The sequence below is a fragment of the Macrobrachium nipponense genome, chromosome 33, assembly GCF_015104395.2.
Source record: "Macrobrachium nipponense isolate FS-2020 chromosome 33, ASM1510439v2, whole genome shotgun sequence".
Classification (NCBI taxonomy): domain Eukaryota; kingdom Metazoa; phylum Arthropoda; class Malacostraca; order Decapoda; family Palaemonidae; genus Macrobrachium; species Macrobrachium nipponense.
Genome location: NC_087219.1, coordinates 22,185,802 through 22,208,301, shown reverse-complemented (window position 1 = coordinate 22,208,301; position 22,500 = coordinate 22,185,802). Strand labels below are relative to the sequence as shown.

The following is a 22,500-nucleotide window of genomic DNA, read 5'->3' as shown; positions in this document are numbered from 1 at the left end:
GCACGCCCATCACCATCACCACCACCACCACCACCAGTCTCACGCCCACACCATAGGTCACCACCACGAGCACCATCACCACCGCTACCATCATCACCATCACCACCATCATGGGTCGTCTTCGTCTTCGTCCTCGGCCGCCAGGGGGGAGAGTGGGCGGGACTACTCTTGGCGGGATGGTGAGTGATGAATTTTGTTTCTCTTTTCATTTTACTTTTCACGTCAAGTTGGGGGTTTCGGACGCGGCTGATGTTATTCTTCCTGTCATTGATAACATGAAATAAAATTTATTAATCTCGTTACTTCAGTCTTCTTCATTCGGTCGTTTGTAAAATCAAAGACAATTTATTTATGTTTTTACTTCAGTTCTTATTCTGTTATCTTTATCATTAGAGAATGTGGATTAAAGCTTGTTACTCCAGTATCGTTTTCGTTATTAATTATGTCATAAAAGATAGTGGATTAATTCTGTTCTTTCTATGTGTATATCTCTAGAGAAAATAAATCTTTATATTATTGTGAATAGGGAGAAATTTACATCGAAAAGTGTCTTGTGCTGTAGTATATTTTTTTTTACAGTCATAATATATTATTATTAATTTATATATTTTATTTAAAGACGACTCAGTCAGGTGTCTTGTCAGAAAATTAGAGCTGTATTTTCTAAAAGAAAATGGTATTAGAACTTCTTCATATATTATTTTCCAGATTTCTCTCTAGAAATATTTTAGAAATCTTGTTAATTATTTCCTTCCATTGCGAGGTATGAGAATAATTTTTTATGCAAGTGGTACAACCAAATTAATACTTGCAATGGTATGGAATGGATTTTTTTTTTTTTTTTTATCATTTATAAGGTTAAATTATTTTACAAAATTCTTCATAGAAAACGGAACGTAATGTCAGCACGTCCGAATCCTTCAATCTTTGTTATGGCCTTGGCTAGAGGACTTGTTAAGGAACCTATTATTTTCCCATTTATCTAATACTTTTTGACTTATGGTATTTTTTAATGAAATCTCATTTTTCTGTTGAATTAACTCCTGTCCGTGGATCATTGTTTCTGTCAAATTTCACACGATAATGATAATGTTGTTACTTATTTTGTCAGCAATCGCTACATTTCAGTCCAGTGGCTTATTTTTGTGGTTCGTTTCCCGGTCCTCCTGTCTACCATTTAGCAAATGTGTCTCCCGTCCTCGTTTATCATGCCTGACACAACACTGTCATTTCTGCTTGCAAAAGCTTGTTTGCTGCTTTTGTGGAGGTCTTGCTTTGGGCTTGTGAATTGCTTGTCTAATGTCTTACTTGAGGTTATGGTGAAATGCTGCAATTGTAGTTTTTTTTTTTTGTCAGGAAAAAAAATGGGCCGATTTTGCTTGGAGGTTTAATTTGCGAGATTTTGTGTCTGCCTTTGAGTTTTGGTGAAATAAAAAGAAAATTTGCACGTGAAATATGTTTTCTCTTTGTTACTTACTTGAGTTTTTTGTCAGTGTGTTTATGTTGTATTTCTACCAATATATTTTCAGTAGAAATTAATTTTGGTTATAAGTTTTCATTTTCTGTAGTTATCAATTTGACAATTTTTTGCAAATGAAATATTAAATAGTATTTTTATATACATATAAAATATCAATTTGATATTTCTTATTAGCAAGTAAAATAGATGTTTGTGTGCTGTTGCTTGCAGATATATTGTTTCTTCCTTGGTATTATTATTTAAAAGACATTTTGTACAAGTTATCCACCCGCATGCAGATGTAAGCATTGCAGACCTTCATTAAACATAAACAATCGGTAGTGTTCATTTACAAGTACTATAAAGACTGTTTACATGGTTATATCCAACATAAACATCACGTAAAATTTAAGCTAACAAAATGAGTACATTAGAAGATACGTAAACTCCACAAAAAGCCCACATTGCCTATACTGTAAAGTTATCAATGCGTTTGCACTGTTTCCCGTAAAATTCAAACTACATATAAGTATAGTGCTTGTTTATAACCTAAATGTTCGTAGTAGGATATGTAAGCTCCCAGTAAGCGTACGTGGCATTAAATCTGAGATAATGTGCTGTATGTAAGCTGCCAATCAGTCTGCATAGCATTTAATGTCAGCCACTGTTCTGCATCTTGAATTAAATGCAGAATATTTGTATTTGTACCTTACACATCTTGTATGAAATTTTAAGACCACAAATGTACTACAACCATTGGCCCAGGACCTAGACCTTCAGGGGAGGGGTTTACTATCTCTTCACACCTCCTCCCCTTACACCTTCCTTTCACTCCCTCTACCTTCCCTCCGCCTTCCTTCCACTCCCTCTACCTTCCCTCCACACCCTCTACTTTCCCTCCACACCCTCCACCTTCCTTCCACTCCGTCCACCCCTCCTCCTTCCCTCCACCTTGGAGGCACCCTTCTTCGCGAAGAGAGTGTGTGCGCCCTCGGGCGATGTACCGAAGCCCTTGAGCTTTTGCAAAGCTTGGAGGATCATGAGGGGCGGGGGGGAGATGGTAGAGGAGTTTTTGGTGCTAGGACACCCCTTCCCCTTCCCCCCCTTCCTTTCACCCTCAGGAGGTTTTTCTTTCGTCAGGGTTGCTTGTAACCCGGGGGAAGGGTTGTGGCTTGGGGAAAAGCAACCGCCGAAACCACCCGATTTCGTTTTCGAGATGAATGAGAGACCGGAGGAGATTCCGTCCTTCCCCGGCTCCCTTTTTTTTTTTTTTTTTTTTTTTTACTCGGCCGTTGAATAGGAATGATAGTGGCAGTAGCAATACGTATAGTAGCGGCTTTCGTACAGTTGATAATACTGTATAAGTAAAGGATATGCCATGATACAAATAGTAGCGGTTTAATTATTAGTTGCCAAAATTACAGTAGCAGTAGCATGAATTAGATAGTGGCGAGAGCAGCAGTAGCGGCTACCCCCTAATAATAGTAGCAGAGCAGCAGAGGATTAGCAGGAATTTATCATTGTAGCCATAGTAGAAACTGTATTAGGAGTTTGTCTATGCAGTAAAGTCTCCTTTCGGAACAAAAGCGAGCCACAAGTGGACTGCCTTGTCATCTTCTTCTTCTTCGTTAATTGAGCCTAGAGCAATCATCCCGTAATTGTCTGCATTGTTTGCGGGAGGGTTTACGCCCTTAATGCACAAGGGTGGGTGGTGGGGGAGGGTATGGGAAGTGGTAAACAAAACTGAAGAAAGTGGATGAAAGTGTGCATGGCTGAAACGGGATACGTAGAACTGTTCTTTTAGTCTTTCGCTCTTGATATTCTTCTAAGAATGCAGAGCAGACGAGAAAGGCAATTCTTGCGATTATTATGTTAATAAGACAACAAGTCCTCAAATTGTTCTTGTTATGTCTGGGAGCTGACATAAGTGGGGACGAATTTCCTTTCTTTTTTTAATAGTCTTTTATGAAAGTGGAATTCATATTTTTATTCTGATATTATCCAATTTGGTTTTATGGTGCGGTTCACTTGCTTTCCCTGGCCGGAGTTCGATCCAGTGAGGGAGAAACGTCTGTGGACAAGTTTCCTGAAAAAATCCAGTGTGTTTCTGTTGGCATAAAAATAAAATAATGTGCTTGGTAGATCGTTGACTGTGATGGGCGATAACCAGGTTCAATAAGGGTATAGGGCTAGCAACTTCATCCCGAAAAAGTGTATGATGAGGCCGCTAGCCTTATGCCGTTTTCCATCCCTTTTGCAAACCATCACAGTCGACTAACCATCATTTACATCACTGTTTAGGTCAATAATGACACTGAATTTTTTCTCAACCCTCACAGGCAACCCCCCACCCCCCACCCCCCCCCCTCTCTCTCTCTCTCTCTCTCTCTCGTCTCTCTCTCTCTCTCTCTCTCTCTTCTCTCTCTCTCTTCTTCTCTTCCACACACACCACGACACCACACAACACACACCACACACATATTTTGCTTTTTCATATATATGGTTGCTGGTATGATAAGAGTTAAGCCTATTTTTCGAAGAATCTACGTTTGCTATAATTTGTAGTTTATAAATTGGGTGTTGGTGTAGATAAAGTAATACCTACGCAATTGTGTTGTAAATAGCTTTTAAGTTGGTTGTGGTTGTAACTACTATTTTTATTATTGTGATTGTAGAAAATGTAAAACTACCTTTTCCTACATTTCCTTATATATATATAGATATATATATATATATATATATATATTATATATATATATTAATTTATCAAATGGTGACGGGTAAAAATTCTAAGAAGTAGCTCACAATTCAACAATTTATACGAAGAATCTTCGCGTCTTCACGTCTCCACTAATTAAGGTAAGGAAACTCGGCCTCGTGGACATGAGAAATCTCTTCATGAACAGTAAGTGAAGGTTATGTTATTTGCTGCTTTTTTCCGGACGAAATATTTCGTGGCTGGACACCTGTCATATTAGCTGCGTCAGGTTTCGCGAAAGTTAGTGGATAATTAGAATTTTTTTGTTTTCAACGTTTTCGGTTTTTCCGAGAGTTTGAAGGTCAAGTTTTCTTCAATTTTTTTTTAGAGAATATTACTGTGTGATTTTTCTTTTTTAGAACTCTAGAACTATTCTGGGGCTGCACTGGACTCGATTTGTATTGCTTCTCTTGTAATTATGATAGGTTATGCTAGATTAATATTATTACTTTTTCATATTTGTGGGGTTTCTTATTATTTTCTCTTACACTGGGTGCAGTTTTGCGTTTGGCAATGATTCGAGTAATATTGTCATTTTTAACAAATTCTAAACAAAAGAAAGCTAACAATGTGCATCACATGTGTGATTATGATGTAGAAGCGATGGCTGACACATTTGGTGTAGTGACCCCTGTAAAACAAAGATAGAAAATGAACTTGATTTAAATTAAAGAAAACGAATATCGACTGCTTCTTTACAAGAGTAACTAATGTATTTTCAAATCGGCTTTTTGTTTTCTTTTACTTCCGGAGAAAATTGGGAAAACATTGTAAATATATTGTATATGCGTTAAAAGGCACTCTTACACGTGAGCACACACTTATTGTTGATTTTATTCACGAAAGCACATATTTCACGTCAGTGATACAGTTTGGTTAACTTAGATTGAGCAAGTGTTTTTTTTTATTAGGCTAGTGTACTTAAACTTAATATTGAATATTTATTACCAGAGCTTGAATGGTTTAGTTCAAAACTGCTGCATTGCGAAAGATGAGAAGCTTTCGTGAATAAAATGGAGTTGAATAAGTTGAGAGAGAGAGAGAGAGGACGAGAGAGGAAGAGAGAGAGAGAGTAAGAGAGAGTAGAGAGATAGAGAGAGAGAGAGAGACGAGAGAGAGAGAGAGAGAGAGAGAGAGAGAGAGAGAGAGAGAGAGAGAGAGAGAGAGAGAGAGAGAGAGAGAGAGAGAGAGAGAGAGAGAGAGAGAGAGAGAGAGAGAGAGGTGAAGATAAGGCATAAGAATGCTTAAGTATAAGGTGAGGCTGAGGGTCTAGGAGTTTGTGTAATGATGGGATGAAGGGAAAAAATAATCATAAGGAAATGAGCTATTCTGATAAGTGGTGTGCAATCGCTCACGTTATTCTTCTGAATGAATTTGATTGTGATAAACAGTCTACTAGACTAACTATTATTATTATTATTATTATTATTATTATTATTATTATTGTTGTTGTTGTTGTTGTTGTTGTTGTTATTATTATTTTTTTTATTTGTATAAAATATCAATAAATCGTAATGATTTTAAAGAATTTGTGTAGTATTTCACGACCAAAGGAGTTGTTTCTCTCTCTCTCTCTCTGAGCCTCTTCATTCATTGCTTTCCCAACTACTTCCGGGCCAGGGGTCGTGGAGACTCGCACACTCTCTATCTTTGTTCATTCACTTATTTCATTCATTCTCCCCGATCAACCACACATTTCACCACTCGAGTGATCCATCCATCTCTCTCTCTCTCTCTCTCTCTCTCTCTCTCTCTCTCTCTCTCTCTCTCTCTCTCTCTCTCTCTCTCATTTCTTTTTCACAGTCGTATTGTGGGCATTTGGGAGTCTTGTGAGTGCACCGGTTTGTTCTGTGGTTTAGTTTATTTGTTTGGTTTAAATTAGTTTTTTAAATTTTTCTTCCTGGTTGATTTACTCGCAATATATATATATATATATATATATATATATATATATATATATATATAAATGGATATATATAAATATTTTAGATATATATAATATATATGTATATATATCCATGTTATGTATGTGTGTATATCTGCCTACACTTCACACTCTTCTTCGTGACAGTGCAAATGTGTTAATTATTCAGTACCTTTGACGATGAAATCTAAACAAATTTGCGTCAACCACAAATACTAATGAACATTTTGTCAAGGAAGATGGCAGTTTCCGGGAGTGATATGTACCCCCATTGTTTTTGAGAGAGAGAGAGAGAGAGAGAGAGAGAGAGAGAGAGAGAGAGAGATTTATTCGTCTATTTCTGCCCCTTCCATTCACCGCCCCAACCTTCTTGCCTACCCCACCCGCTAAAAGCGCGTCGTCTGCAGCGTTAATAGAAAGGGGCGGGAAGTGGGCGTGGCAAGATGGCGGTCTTAAGGTCACGTGCTTTTCCCTTGATGCCTATTCTTTCATGTACATCATTTCTCCCTTCACTCTTTTTCAGGTTTAAAGACGTCTCAGTATTTTCTGTTCTTGTTTTGATAACTGTATTGCTTTCCGGTTAATGCACCTAATTTTATTCGAATAATTTTATTTACATCATTAATTCATAAGATTATGGGAAGATGTAACTGTTTTTTTTTTTTCTTACTCAGGTCTATATATATGATATGTGTATGTATATATGTGTGTGTAAGATTTTTATGTATGTATAGATATACATCATACATACATACATACATGTACATAGACACAATCGCATACACACACATTATAATGGAAAACTGTACAGAAACCGACATTCTTAACCCCAGTCCAGCTACGTACAGGCTGGGTGGACGTCTCGTAACAAACACTTTGAGACAATTAGCTCTCAAGTAGACTGTTTGTTCTCCTAACAAACGCCATCACCACAGAGGTTTCTTTGTAGCGCAGCCGAATTTTTACATCGCTTGACCCTGAGGAGATGCAACTGATACGAAACGCTCTGTTGGTCTGTCAATACCTTTTGTTTTACCATTTGTCGTGTGTATGTATTTATATTTGTCTGGATATATATACAGTTACTACAGTTATATATATATATATATATATATATATATATATATATATATATATATATATATATGTACTATGATATATATATATATATATATATATAGATATATATATGATATATATATATATCTATATATATATAATATATATATATATATATATATATATATTTATATATATATATATAGGATATAATATATGAAGAAATGAATACAGACTTCTGTCGTTTTATAAATATATTAAAATGAAGATATTAATAGGTATTAATAAACGTAATGTATTTGTACAATTGTGTAACTGGTTTTTGTTTCTTCATTACACACACACACACACGCACACTATATATATATAATGTGTGTAAATTATAATATATAATATATATTATTATATAATATATAGAATATATATGTTATAATATACATATATAATTCTGTTGAATCTAATAAATCATGAATTATATAGTTGCCATGAACTCCCTGTATGAGAAAAGTACAGTATTTTCTACGCAAGTCATTATTGCTCTATCCACCAGTTGAGTTGCATGAACGAGGCAGTGACTGCTGCGTTTTTTCTTCTCTTGAGCCACCTCCTGTGTTCTTAAAGACGAACACAACATAAATGACGCTTAATATATACACTGAGCATCGTAGAACACGATATCACTGTACTTATAAATACGTCGTCTTCGTGATATGTATCATTTGGGTGATAACGTATCATTGCCGCTTCATGCATCATTCCAAACATGCATTGCACTTTCTCTCTCTCTCTCTCTCTCTCTCTCTCTCTCTCTCTCTCTCTCTCTCTCTCTCTCTCTCTCTCGTGAGAAAGACTGTCGAAAGAGAGATGCCTCTAGGCACCGTACCTTGCGGAAAGCGGTGATTGCCAATAAATGCTTATCACTTGTCTATGAAAAAAAAAAAAAAAACATTTCTTTTATTTTGGTACTAATTGGTGGTCCCGGCTCGGATAAAAGAATTGGTGGGGATTAGGATTGAGTGTAGAGTTAATATTCCTTCCTCGTAAAAGTGACAGTTGTTTGTAAATATGTATGTATATTTATTATATATATACATATATATTTATATACGTAGCTGCCTACAATACCACAATTGTTCCGTGGCATATAGACGTAAACAAGCTCGGGGGGGAAGGTGAAAGGAGTATTTGGAGACATCGAACTTTCGTCTGCTTTTCAAGAAATGATCACAGGAAGAGAAAGAAAAGATACAATTTCTCTCTCTTACATTGTACCTTTTCTTCTTCTTTTATTGTGTCCCTGTCTTGAAAGCCGCACGCGCGCACACACACACACACACACACACACACACACACACACACACACACATATATATATATATATATATATATATATATATATATATATATATATATATATATACACCTATACGTATGTCACACACACATATATTATTATACACATGTATGTATGTGCGTGCTTATATGGGTGCGTATGCTAATAACATATGCTGTTCAGATGCAAAGTACCTGAAGAAGGATATGATACAGTAGGTACATACTTAACTACCCAAGTGGATAAACTTTGAAAAACCAAAACCTCGATATATAGATAGATAGATTTCTTGATCACAGAATATCACTACATTCATAAGTAGAAAAGATTCCAAATGACAATATTTTTACCAGCTTGAAAAGAAAATTTTGTTGGTCCAATTAACAAAAAAATCTATATAAACTTTGTAAAACTGGGAAACCCCCAGAAAATAACAAAAATTCTAAAGATGATAACATTGAGGGAGATTTTTAATTCGATAAACTATACAGTCATCTGCTTGAAAAGAAGAGGTTTACGGGCCTAAAGTCCCGCCCACGTTAGCGGACTTCTGTCCTTCAGCAGTGAAAGGACTTACTATTATGGAATAGTCCAATAGTCCACCTCCGTCGGTCACTGTAGAAGGCCATATGGAGGTAAGGCAGTGGATTTTAGACCTTCTGGCGGTTGAGGCCTGGGGCTAAAATTGCATGTGTACGGTTTCCACTGTGGAGAAGGATGCAGACTGTATGATAACTTTTATTTATTTATTTTGTTTTATACTTTGGCTGTTATTTTTGCTTTGGATGCGTAGGTTATGTTTAGACGGAGAGAATCGTGGATTGTTTATGCGGGCCACAAACAGTCACTTTAGTGATGTGTATATATATATATATATATATATATATATATATATATATATATATATATATATATATATATATATATATATATGTGTGTGTGTGTGTGTGTATGTATAGTCTAATATATATATATATATATATATATATATATATATATATATATATATATATATATGTGTGTGGTATATGTATATATATATATATATATATATAATATATATATATATATATATATATATATATATATATTAAAGGTGCATGTCTAACGTATGTGCAAGTTTATTGCCGACGTTTTCACATCTCTTGATGTTTCCTCAAGGCTGGAGAAATTAATATTTTATTGCAAAAACATAAGCCATATTCACTAATATACCATAAAAGGTTTCTTTTATTCATAAAATTAAAGCAATATTTTATTCAATTACCATAAAAACACACGGAAGACTAAAAGAAACACCTACTGAGGCAAGATTTAAAGTTATTATAGAAGAGAAAGGGAGAAAATAAACGAACGTGGAAAGTAAACAAACAGCTAATTAGGCTATAAACAGTTGGGTGGACGAGGATTGGGTATTGAGCGTTGGTATACATTTATTTTGATTAAAATAGACTCCAACACCAACAGCTCCTCGTCCGTATGTGGTGATCCAATAATTAATAATTTCAAAACCATTTGTGTCCAAGCGGGTATACCTCAAATTTGTGAGTGATTCCGGATGATGGACACTCCAGGATTCGACAATCTGCAACCCTTCCTGTTATAGAGAGACATCAGAATCCTGATGAACAGCTCTCCTAGGGTTGGCCCGAAGGATTAGATATTTTGACGTGGCTAGGAACCAATTGGTTACCTAACAACGGGACCTACAGCTTATTGTGGGATCCGAACAACATTATATCGAGAGATGAATTTCTATCTCCAGAAATAAATTCCTCTGACTCCGCGTTGGCCTAGCCGAGAATCGAACTTCAGGCCACCGGACTCGTTGAGGAACTTTGGATTATATATGGTTACTCTCAGTTAGTCCGTATGTACGTGTGCTTTAGATAATCGTGAAAAATAATGTCATCGGTCGCTATACGCAGAATTCGATTTTATTTTTCTCAACTGCAACGTCTTCACCTTGACTTTTTACTTTGGTCAATAGAGCGCGACCTTGGAAATATACCAGTCATGTTGACATGACATTGTTTCTTCTCGCGTGTTTTTTTTCCGTTCTTATCAATTTTATTTTTTGTTACTCTATTTTCACATAATAATTTTGATTCGTTTTTGTTGTGTATATCTCTCTCTCTCTCTCTCTCTCTCTCTCTCTCTCTCTCTCTCTCTCTCTCTCTCTCTCTCACACACACAACTGGAGGAACCGTGGTCGGTTCGACTCTCCCTATATCCTTTATACCTCTGTTCACGTAAGCAGTGAAAGATGTATCTAGATGTTAGACAACTGTTGTGGGTGACACCTAGGATTGGAAGAGAGAGAGAGAGAGAGAGAGAGAAGAGAGAGAGAGGTTTAGTATTCCTTGCTCCGTCAAAAACTTATACCTCGACGAGGTAATCCTCACTCCGCAAGGGGTATACCCATTCATGAGTCTCTCTCTCTCTCTCTCTCTCTCTCTCTCTCTCTCTCTGGTATAATAACAACACGATTGATCAATCATGGAAGAAGAATAATTTACTAGGTCTAGTCACGGTCTTTGGTAACGTGAAGCCTGACAAGTGGTACTTCTATCGAAGTATTGCAATTTACTGCAGTAACGAGTTAATGACAGCAGCAGCAGCAATATAGGGTGGTTGTTTTGTATAGTTTTCTAACACATACAACTGAGTACTTGAATCTTCCTTGGTAGACCATATCTAGTCCTATGGGCCTTTCCAAGTTTTCATCCAAACATTACATACCTGACCAGAGAAGGATAAATATAGTGTGTGTGTGTGTGTGTGTGTGAGAGAGAGAGAGAGAGAGAGAGAGAGAGAGAGAGATTATATGCATGTTCACCCGAATACTTCAATCTTCCTTGCCGAACCAAGTCTAGTACTAGGACCTTTCCACGCAAACATTGCTATTTTAACTACCAATATGAATACAATCAGAGAGAGAGAGAGAGAGAGAGAGAGAGAGAGAGAGAGAGAGAGAGGGGCTTGCCCTATGGAAGAGCACCTTACCGCCACACCTAAATCCGGGGATCGTCGGTACAGTGTCTTGAGCCAAATATGGAACATGGGAGACTAACGCAAATGTGTTTCACTTCTTCGGTGTATATGCCGCTTAAATAATGCCTTAGGCAATGTATGTACATATTAATTCACTGCGTAGATGAATAACGAGAATGATTAACAATGCAGAAGTTCAACTTGAAATGAGTTTGGTCTATCCGGGAAATAACGGCAGGTTTAGCCAGGTGTGAATGTCATTGCGTAATTGAAAGGGAATGCATTAAAACCGAATTTTTAATTAATAACGACGTTTGCCTTGTGTTGGTAACAGGTATGACTTTTCAAGTTAATCACACCAGTCGGTATTCGTAATGAAATTAACCTCAAGTGAAAAGAAAGTGGCAGGACTTCCGATTGCAATATTTGGCAACTAAGGTAAAAAAAAAAAAAAACAAAAAAAAAAAAATGTGCGGGAATAATACAATATAATATTCTATCAACATTTTCTTTGTTTCGGTAAATGCTGCTAATTATTATTGAGACATCAATAAATATTACCGTTAATAACGTTATTTTTACTATTATAAAGTGGAAAAGGCAGCATTCTCTCGGCTGCAACGTCTGGCAACGAGCGATTTCGACGCTGCTGCTGAGGCCGGGTTCATCTGTGTTCAGCTCATCAGTTTGGAGTTGGAGACGCAACCGCCATGTAACCTGTACCGTCGGTCCTCCGTTTGCCGTTGTTTGTTATTTATTGTTGTGTTTGTGCCGTTTGTTAAACATGTGACCTTTATCCATGGAATATATATGACGCTGGATATTTGACGTTCATTTATGAAGTTAACTGATGTGAAATAACACTTTGGTGTGATTATTTTACAAAGTACTAGGCATGCACTTGTGAAATATGTATTATTTGTTTGTGAAGGAACATCGGTTGAAGACTGGTGGTGAAGTTTTAAGTAAACACGTGTAAAAACTAGAAAATGATAATGGCCGTTGTAAGATATGAACTAGTGAATTAAGGACCGAAAGAAATCTTCTAACAGTAGACTAACCTGTAATATGAATGTGTACAAGAAAAATATAGGTACCAACCAAAACTCACCGATAATGTTTACAAAGTGGCTTTTGTTATTTATATCTGGAGTTGATTTGAATCTGCCCATAACTGAGTGAACGGAATTAACAAAATTATTTGTTATATATAAACATATGATTATATATTTATAAATATTATATTTATATACCCATGTAAAGGCATATATATATAAATATATATATTATATATATATATATTATATATATGTGTGTGTGTTATATATAAACCCTTTATCCAGGAGTATCGAGGCATGGGTACCAGAAGCCGACTCTGGCAAAAGGAAATAAAAGAAGTCTTAGTAATTTAGGCTTTAATGAAGAGGAAGTTTGAAGCGGAAATTGTAGTAATGGGGGAGAAGTTGTTATGGAGGCAAGAGGAGAGAGAGAGAGGGGGGGGGGGAGGGGGGGGGGGGGGGGGGGGGGGGGGGGGGGGGGGGGGCAGAGAGAGAGAGAGAGAGAGAGAGAGAGAGAGGAGAGAGATGTGGGGGTGGGGGTAGGGGGTCGTTTGAGAAGGAAGTTTGGCAGGGGTAGGGTGTGCAAGAAGAGGAAGCTGTTGATTAAATCGAAGGAGAATTTTGCTTGTGAAGTTGCGAATTAGTTCAGCTGGTTGTTGGAGCCACAGAAAGACCGTGTTGGGGACGGTGTTGGTGGCAGGTTGTTGCAGCTGCGTTGGAGATGTTGGGGGTTAATTGTGCTGGAGTTACACAAGGGTCTCTGGTGATTGTTGTGTAGGTATACTTGAAAACAGGTGGGATATAGCCTAGTGTTGGCGGTGCACATGCGCTCGTTATAGGGGTGTTCACGGATGTTGCTGATACCTCAATCTGTTGTGATGGAGATGGAGAAGGTGCGTTTGGGTGCTAGCGTTGGCGGATGTTCTTATACTCAAATATTACCTGTACAATAGTTGTTTAGGTAAACAAGAATTGTGATGGAGATTGTGTCGTCGGGGTGTTGCAAACACATGCGAAAGTGTTGTAGCCATTGTGGGAGAACACATGTACCCGTTGGGGATGGTATGTGGAGGAATGGTGGAGATCTTTGCCAGACTGTTGGAGACGATAGTGCCTTAGACTTGAAAATTGAGACGTAACTTATGTCCAAGACAAAGGTTATGATGGTGAGACTTTACATAGGCCTAGTGACTTGTATGGGATACCCAAGTGTTTTTTGGGGATACCCAGACCCATGGTTGGTTGTGGGAGGGGGCGGGGGAGATCATTTAGAGATTCTTGGAAACATTTAAAGGTGTCGATAGAGACCATTACCCAAGAGGTGTTAGAATCGCTTTGGTAATTTGGAGACGCGCTGGGTTGTTGGAGATTAATTATTCAAGTGCTATTTAGGCTACTCACCTTGTTGAATTGTTCATTCTACTAAAGGTGGAGAGAGAGAGAGAGAGAGAGAGGAGAGAGGTGGGTATTCAAGTCAGTATCGGAAATAGCTCCTGAATGTGTCAAGGAGTGGGTATTTACCCAGCACGCGCACTGAATATTAATTGTGCCCCATTTATCATGGGCTAATAAGCAGTGCGCTATCAATCTAAAGTGGTTAGCTGTAGATATTGGTGCAGGATATAAATTTCATATTTGTCATTAGCTCTAGTCTAGACAAGGACGTTGGGTTCCTCCTGTTGTCGGCCTATATAAAGGATTTAAGATTGCTGGCATTATGTTAGTTTCTATACCATGTCTTTACAGATTTCTGGGTTATTTTTGAATCATGTCAAGGTTAGCGAGCCCTCTTATTTTTTAAGAATATTATACCACTTCGATATTATATATATATATATATATATATATATATATATATATATATATATGTTATATATAAATCAAAGTGGTATATAGTGTCTTGAAAAATAGTGGGTTCACTAATCTTGACATGATCCAAATTTTTTTCTGATATGTACAGTTATTTCTCCCTCATATTACACTTAAACACAAACGAACAGTCATAAATTAAGCAACAAACCATTGTCTGTAGCTTACAGTAGCGTACACAAACAGCAATTTTGATTTTATCGGAAAAGTTGAGACAATATCAGCCTAACGGTTCATGTTTTAGACAGTATATATCAATAATAAAAAAAGATGCATGAGACTCTCATTATTTCTATTCAAGGTTCCTTGGCCCATCCTTATTATGCTTATCGCTTCCCGCTCGTTTGTTCCACCGTTCGAGTGAGAGAGAGAGAGAGGGAGGGAGGGAGAGACAGGTGTGGCCTTGGTGTTAGAGGTGTAGGCGTCAGGGAGATAGAGAGAGGTGTAGGTGGGATATTTGGTATGATATTAGTCTCATATTTATTTTTTTATATATTTATTTGTATATGTTAACGTTAAAAATATTCGTGACGTGTTTTATATATTTTGATAATAATATATGGATGTGATTATATATATTGTATATGTATATATATATATATATATATATATATATATATATATATATATATGTATATATATACAGAGAGAGAGAGAGAATACTAGGCCACAGTGAATGTAAATGCACCTTAATGGGATTTCCCTGGAATATCCTGCTCTTTAGCATTAACTCCCCCCCCCCCCAACCCCCACACTCACTACCTGATGTTTTTGTTAATTTATCATTCCTTTCATCTGTGAGTGGCCGTGGTTTTTTTTTTTTTTTTTTTCTCGGTCACTGTCAGTGCGGATCCTGCTCCCTCCTCCTCCCCCCCACAACATACTCCATGTTTTGAAATTATTAGAATTAGTCGGAATGATGTTTATTTTTTCATATTAAAAAAATTTATAGATCTCCATGATATAGAATTAAAATGTTTAAAGACTAGTTCTATTAATATATTTAAAATAACTTAATTTAGAGAGTATGTTAATTGTATGTTGGTGTATGCAGGCTGGCGTTTGTGTACGCATGTATGTTTGTGGGTCTGACTGTATCGTTGTTATTCAAGCCCTTCCTGTGTAACTATTTGCCTGTTTTTAGTAATGGTGATAATTTAGCTTTGATGTGTTCAGTTAGAATTTGCAGAAAGGGAATCATTAGTTTTATTTTAAATTCATGAAGTTTCGGTATTTGTAGGGACCTTAAGAAGTATATTACGTTTTCCACGGTAGTTTATTAAATTTATCATAAACTTGTGATTGGGATGTATTTAGATTTCATTGAAGGGTGTAAAATGGGCCAGGGATAAAGTGGAAATAGTTTGAAATGGAAGGGGATCTGCATACGGATTCAGGACTTTTTTTTTTTTTTTTTTTTTTTTTTTTTAATTTTTTTTCATTACGGAGGTACTCGCTATGGGACTACTCAATTTCCCCTTTTTTCCCCTGTGCTCAAAACCACTTTATTTTTTGCCTTATTTTTTGCCTCTTAATTGAATTTTATGTATTTCCCCAAACAATTTTACAGGTCAGTATATAAAAAACAAAAGGCCATTCGCGATGTGACACCAACATCATAATTTATCAAGTGGAACCTCACCCTTGTTCAGATGTGGCGTTAAAAGTGTAAAAATAAAAACTCTTGCTAACACTCATTTTCTTCATATTTATTTTTCTGCTTAGTTTTTTCGTGTTTGGTAATCCATGAAAAGGGAGGAAAAAGTGTTTAGAAATATGGAATATAGCCTAACATTGGCCTAATCAAGTGTTTCTGGCAGTTTTTATATGAAAAACTCCTATTGCTGTTTGTTCTGTCAGACAGAAATGTTGGAAGACCAAAAATTCAGTTTTTAGATACATCAATAATTTAACAAAAGTGGAATTAGTCAGATACTTAATGAAAATCTAAATTACTGTGTGAAATCCTCACGTATCTCGAACGACTGGATGGTAAAAAAAATGTTCTGAGACCAAAAAAATAAGATTTTACAACATAAATCATTAAACAAAATAAAATTAATTAGATACCGAAAACACAAATTACTGTTAGTCTCCCGCGTATGATGAACAGTGTCGCGAATTTTCGCGCGGGAGAAGAGTGAAAAACTGTGAAAAAGAAATACGTGAATATTCATAGGTATGGTTTCTGTTCACACTTCGTCTTCGTACGCGGCTCGCACCGCCGGCAGGGGATTCTGACATCCGGTAGATAAGGATGATGTGCCTGTTCCTCGCCGAGCCAAAATGACTCTTACCCTCCTTGATTCGCCCATCAACAGATTTGAACGTAAGCATGATTTGCCTTTATTTTTTATTTATTATATTTAAGTTTATAGACATGTCCAGGTAATTGACCACAAAGCTTATTCAGTTTCTCAAAGAGATTTTGTTCACGTAGCTTAGGCCTACTGTGCACCATAGCCACTTACTGTCATTTCCACACCAGATTAAAAGATTTATTTAAAAAAAGATGGGCAGTTGAATTTGTTTTTAAATTGCAGAACGGGACAGAATTTGTATGTGTGAATTTATAGTGGAGAGTGGATAGTGATGTTTTGTATTTTCCAATGTGGTTCCAGGTGCTTGATACTATCATGAGTGGCAAGTTTAATATTTCAGTGTTGTGTTTTGTAGAGTTGAATTCAGAATTTATATACATAAAGGTAGAAGCCACGAAGGAAAGTGCAACAGTAGTGTGCAGCACTCCACTGCTTCACTTTCCTTCGTGGCTTCTACCTTTATATAATCATCGTTCCAAGTTTTCGTGATTCAGGAATACATGAAATCCAAATAAGTATAATTAGCATAAAAGGCTTCCATTGAACGTGATTGGGCAGTAGATATGTTATTTATGCTGTTATTCCTAATACGGGTTCAAACCCTTGCTTGTCAATGAATTTTCATTTGGAGTTTAAAGTAGTCAAGAATTGTACGGATAACTAGTTTGAGTTATATATATATATATATATATATATATATATATATATATATATATATATATATATATATATATATATATATATATATATATATATATATATATATATATATATATACACACACACACACATACATATGAGTAGGTATTTGTCTCGCTTAGCTCCATTTCGTATCTTGAATATCTGTTCTCTCGGAAAAACCGAGCTATATATATAGCCAACCAAAAATTGTGTATTTATGAATGCAGTATTTCATATGCTGTTTCTAACAATTGTTGAAGCTCTCGAGTTAATATTTCACGATTTCAAGGACGTGAAGGTTCTCCTGTCGTAGATAATACCGGAGGAACATTGTCGGTGATTTTCCAGTTCTGTGATTATGGTTATTCTTGGGCTGTTTTACTGCTATTAGCCTATATGGTGGTCGACCTTGTCTTGGTCTAAGCATCACTCCGGTTGTACTGTTTTTGAAGGGAAAATCTGATAGGACCGGAAGTGCCGAATAGTCACCGGGATAGGATTTCGACGTGTTTCATTGTTGTGCACAGTACTGGATAGTCCTAGCTAATAAATGATGTATGTTGCAATGAGAAATTTTCGTTTGAATTTTATACATAGGTTTAGGTAGGTGTAGCGATACTCATGCATAGTATTTATGTAAATTGATGCCGATAGTATTACTTGTTGTATCGTCCGTACGAAATCACTGATAAGTACCGTTATTACAAAATGCATATATACAGATGAATTATCAAAATAATCACCTCTGTCATTTACTTAGGCAGTCCATCTCAGAAGCTGTATTTGCGTGTTAATCCACCAGTCGAAACGAAAGGCTTTCAGTTTAAACGAACTGTATTGATAGCAGTGATTAAAATGGCTTCGTCCGCAGCTGTACTCACAAGTGCGTCGTTTGGAAGATGATACGAAGAGAGAAAAACATAAAGCAGAAAAATGTATCTATGTTTCATCATCATGCTTCTGGAGGCTTCCACGGAGAGTCATCAATACGTGCTTATTAATGCTCTTGATAGCTTAAGTGGAGGAATTGAATACTACGCCTTGAGACATACGTACACTCATACTCACACACACACGTGTAGCTACATTATAGCCAGAACTAGACTCAGTAGGCTGACTTACGGCCGGTTTATATGACAATCTTTGTGACTCATTCAAACCTAGACTCAACTCCGCAGGGTTAAGTTTCAAAAACTTCCCTTTTTATCCGGTTCTGTGCGTTTTATGAGAAATTATATTACGGGATGGAATTGAGATCTCTGCACCCTGCCTCCCGCTTTTGCCAAAGGGCGTCAGGAAATTAATCCCAGGTCACCTATCCAAGTGTTGAGTAGACCTAACGGCTGACTGTACCGTGCTTGCAGTAATCCAGCATTTAGGTTTAATTAACGTACCGTTAAAAGATATATTCATTATTGCCTTTGTTATGATTATTAGGAAGACGTTACGTTTGCGCCGTAAAAAAATGGTATATATAGAGGAAATAACATGAGCCTAATTAAAAATAAAGAATAAATTGATGTGTGTCATTAGACATAATTAGGGGAATATACCGAAAGTTACACGTCTTTTATAAGACTATTAAGGAATTCTAATTACGGTAAAATACTCAAGAAAAGGATGTGAATGTACGTAGGGATGAACCCCCTCCCCCCCTCTCTCTCTCTCTCTCTCTCCGTCTCATCTCTCTCTCTCTCCCTCGTCTCTCTCTCTTCTCTCCTCTCTCTCTCTCTCTCTCTCTCCCTCCTCACAGAAGTCGACCAGCAACTATTTACATGGATAACCACTAATGTACTGACAGTCAAAATACGAATAATAAAAGAAAAGGTCTCGATTCATCATCCGTCAATTATGTAGCCTAACCCTTATTACAGAAAACGTTCTGCATCAGTATTTATTCCCTGATATGTTGTTATAGACAAAGACTTCTTAATTGTTCTGTATTTTCCCCACGTGTCTGTGACGCATGTCTATTGTTTAGTTTAATTTGAATAATTAATGGTTTGCTTTTCCTAAATTCAGTTCGGTAAAACGTATGAAGGCGTTACCGAACGAACATCCCATATTTGGGTCTGTTAAAATGTTGCCGGCTGGGTGTTCACATATTTTAGCTCTTACTTTGCTCGGCTCTGGTATTTTTTTTCTTGTATTCGTCATTCGTACACATGTGAAGTTTTGTTTCTATTCGTCATTCGTACAAATGTGAACCTTTTCTTTTCTATTCGTCATTCGTACAATGTTGAAATTTTTGTATTCTATTCGTCATTCGTACTGTTTTTTTTTTCGGCATTCGTACAAATGTGAGTTTTTTTTTCTAATCGTCATTCTTACAATGTGAGTTTTTCTATTCGTCGTTCTTACAAATGTGAAGTCAAATATTCACCATCAGCTGATGCCACACCGCCACGAAGCTGCAAAAATTTAACGTAGCCACCTGTATAACAATAATCACCTGTATTTAATGAGAACTGTTTATGGCAGCGATCTGAAATATGCCAGAGATTGCTGGAAATTAGTCATTCTTTTATTTATTCCTGCCTTTCCCCTTTAGAAGTGTTGGCACCCGGACTTGTTGACCTTCTGGTGGCTACCACCCACCAATGTCGTCTACGTACCAGGTACCCAGTTCATTGCTTAGGTCAACAGAAGCGCAAAAGGTTGTCAAAGACGGTTACCAATACCTCCTTTCTCTCTCTCTCTCTCTCTCTCTCTCTCTCTCTCTCTCTCTCTCAGTTGTTAATACCATGAAGTCATTGAGTTTCATTTGCGCTTTCATTAAACTCTCAGTTACTACCCCTCTCTGTTATTGAGCCCCCCCCTCCCCCTCTCTCTCTCTCTCTCTCTCTCTCTCTCTCTCTCTCTCAATGAAAATAATACTGATTAAGTGATAAGCCTCGTCACTTTTATCAACTTTCCATGTATTATCCCCCTCTCATTTATTAAGCCTCTCTCTCTCTCTCTCTCTCTCTCTCTCTCTCTCTCTCTCTCTCTCTCTCTCTCTCAGCCTTGTTGTAACACCTGTGTAACTTCTGAGAACAATCCTTCGCTAAAAATACAACTGGAATTACACAGAAACCATTTGACACAACATCTGTCCCAAGGTTTAAAATGATGCCAGCAGATCACAGTCGTGTACAATAAGTGTTTGTTTTTCTCTCTAGCTCGTGGCCTGAATCAGCCACAAGCAACCTACATGCAGGTACAAAAAGGAAAGGGAAAAACGTATAGGTCAAGATGCCTGTTCAAGCATAAAAAGCACGTATCTAGCACATCATCTCGGATGCCTTTGTATGCATAACCTGCCCGTATGTAGCACGTTTGGGTAGATACATAGATTATCTTCGCTTGGTTTTGTATTGGTGTAGTGGATTTGAATTGTATATACTTTATATAAATATATATAACATATATATAGGTATATATATATATGATATATATATTATATATAATATATATATATATATATATATATATATATATCTATATATGTGTGTGTGTGTGTGCGTGTGTGTGTGTGTGTGTATGTGTGTGTGTGTGTGTGTGTATGAATTGGTATCGTGGATTTGAATCATATACTATATATATATATATATATATATATATATATATATATATATATATATTATATTGAGAGAGAGAGAGAGAGAGAGATAGGTAGCGTCCAGTTCAGTGGTATTCCAATAGAGAATTACTTCGTTGAAGCCTTCCCTTTGCTAATTATAATAAGAATGCCTAATATAATGGCATACATTTCGAATGAACACAGATCCTTCACATGTGTTGTTCTCTGCACTGAGGTGGAACCTTCAGAGGTTGAGTAACATCCCGGTATCGAATTGATTTCGTAAATCAGCTTAGATATGTACCATACTGCCAGATATCTTAATTCGTCTGTTAGGTCAACAGAAACGTACAATGCTGGGTTTCTAAGAAAACCTGCATAATCTTTCCATTCCATCCCAGGTGGTGGATCTATAGAGAGAGAGAGAGAGAGAGAGAGAGAGAGAGAGAGAGAGAGAGAGAGAGGAACAACATATGTGCCGCGCAGACCAAGCCGCTGTGTTTCAGTGTGATGAAAAGCGTTCCAACCTTCGTAGGGCTAAAATGGCGAGTGAGGGTGTATTGAGAATGTGCCCTTCGACCAAGCGATGATGAATCGAGAATATGCCCTTCTTTGTTTATGAGTGCCTCTAGGGGAGATTAATGTGACCGTTTTATGTAAGTGTTGACGATTTGGTGCAAAGTGGACGAATTATATTGGTATGGGAAGACATTGTAATATTGAACTTTATAGTTTTACGATTGGATGGTAAATGCAGTTTGGTTGGTGATTTGCTTAAACATTATTTAAACAGAAGTTTTAAACTATTAAAAAATAAGTTCGAACGAATATTTTTCAAAGTTATAAAAAGTATTTTAGAATTGATATTTTAACTTTGAATGAACCTTTCATTGGTTAAAGAAAGTGCAAGAGTTGACATAATGTTTAAGGAGAACAACTTTAACCTTCAGAATTGGTTAACAAGTGCGTTCAAGTGGTAACCACTTAAAACAATACTATACTTTTGAATAAGAATTATCTTAAAGAACGACATTACAAATATTACTGATGAGGTGTGCTCGCATGGAAAGTAGTGACGAAATTGGAAAGGAAATTTGCATGTGTGTAAACACTAGCGACCTGAGATGGACAAGTTGTAAATACTGATGATGCAATAAGCGTTTCTTTTAACGGCGTGAGTTTCTGCGACCCTTGATCTTGCGACGGCAGTTTTCGGCTTTTGATCGGTAATTATTATTATTATTATTATTAATGTGTTTCGTCCTTTTAGACAGGTTATTATACAGTATATATAGACTATTTGTGTGTATTATATATATATATATATATATATATATATATATATATATATATATATTAGTCTCATTATAGTTATATATATATATATATATATATATATATATATATATATATATATAGATTAGTCTCATTATTATTGTAACTGCTAAAGTGCTTTGTGACGTACATCGCCATTTTCTGTCA

The 22,500-nt window shown here is 36.5% G+C and overlaps 1 protein-coding gene and 1 long non-coding RNA gene across 5 annotated transcripts in view; both read left to right on the top strand.

Annotated features, from left to right (window-relative positions):
* Positions 1-22,500, top strand: part of LOC135203014 (microtubule-associated protein futsch-like) — a 296,133-nt gene that overhangs the window by 184,725 nt on the left and 88,908 nt on the right. For all 4 annotated transcript variants that reach the window (XM_064232583.1, XM_064232582.1, XM_064232584.1 and 1 more), the window contains one exon: positions 1-179. This exon is cut by the window's left edge and continues 99 nt beyond it. In XM_064232583.1, coding sequence (XP_064088653.1) covers positions 1-179 — 179 coding nt within the window. The remainder of the gene's footprint in view (positions 180-22,500) is intronic.
* LOC135203017 (uncharacterized) overlaps positions 12,138-22,500 on the top strand; it is a 52,929-nt gene continuing 42,566 nt past the window's right edge. The window contains exons 1-2 of the long non-coding RNA XR_010311845.1: positions 12,138-12,272; positions 16,025-16,783. This is a non-coding gene — a long non-coding RNA (uncharacterized LOC135203017). The remainder of the gene's footprint in view (positions 12,273-16,024; positions 16,784-22,500) is intronic.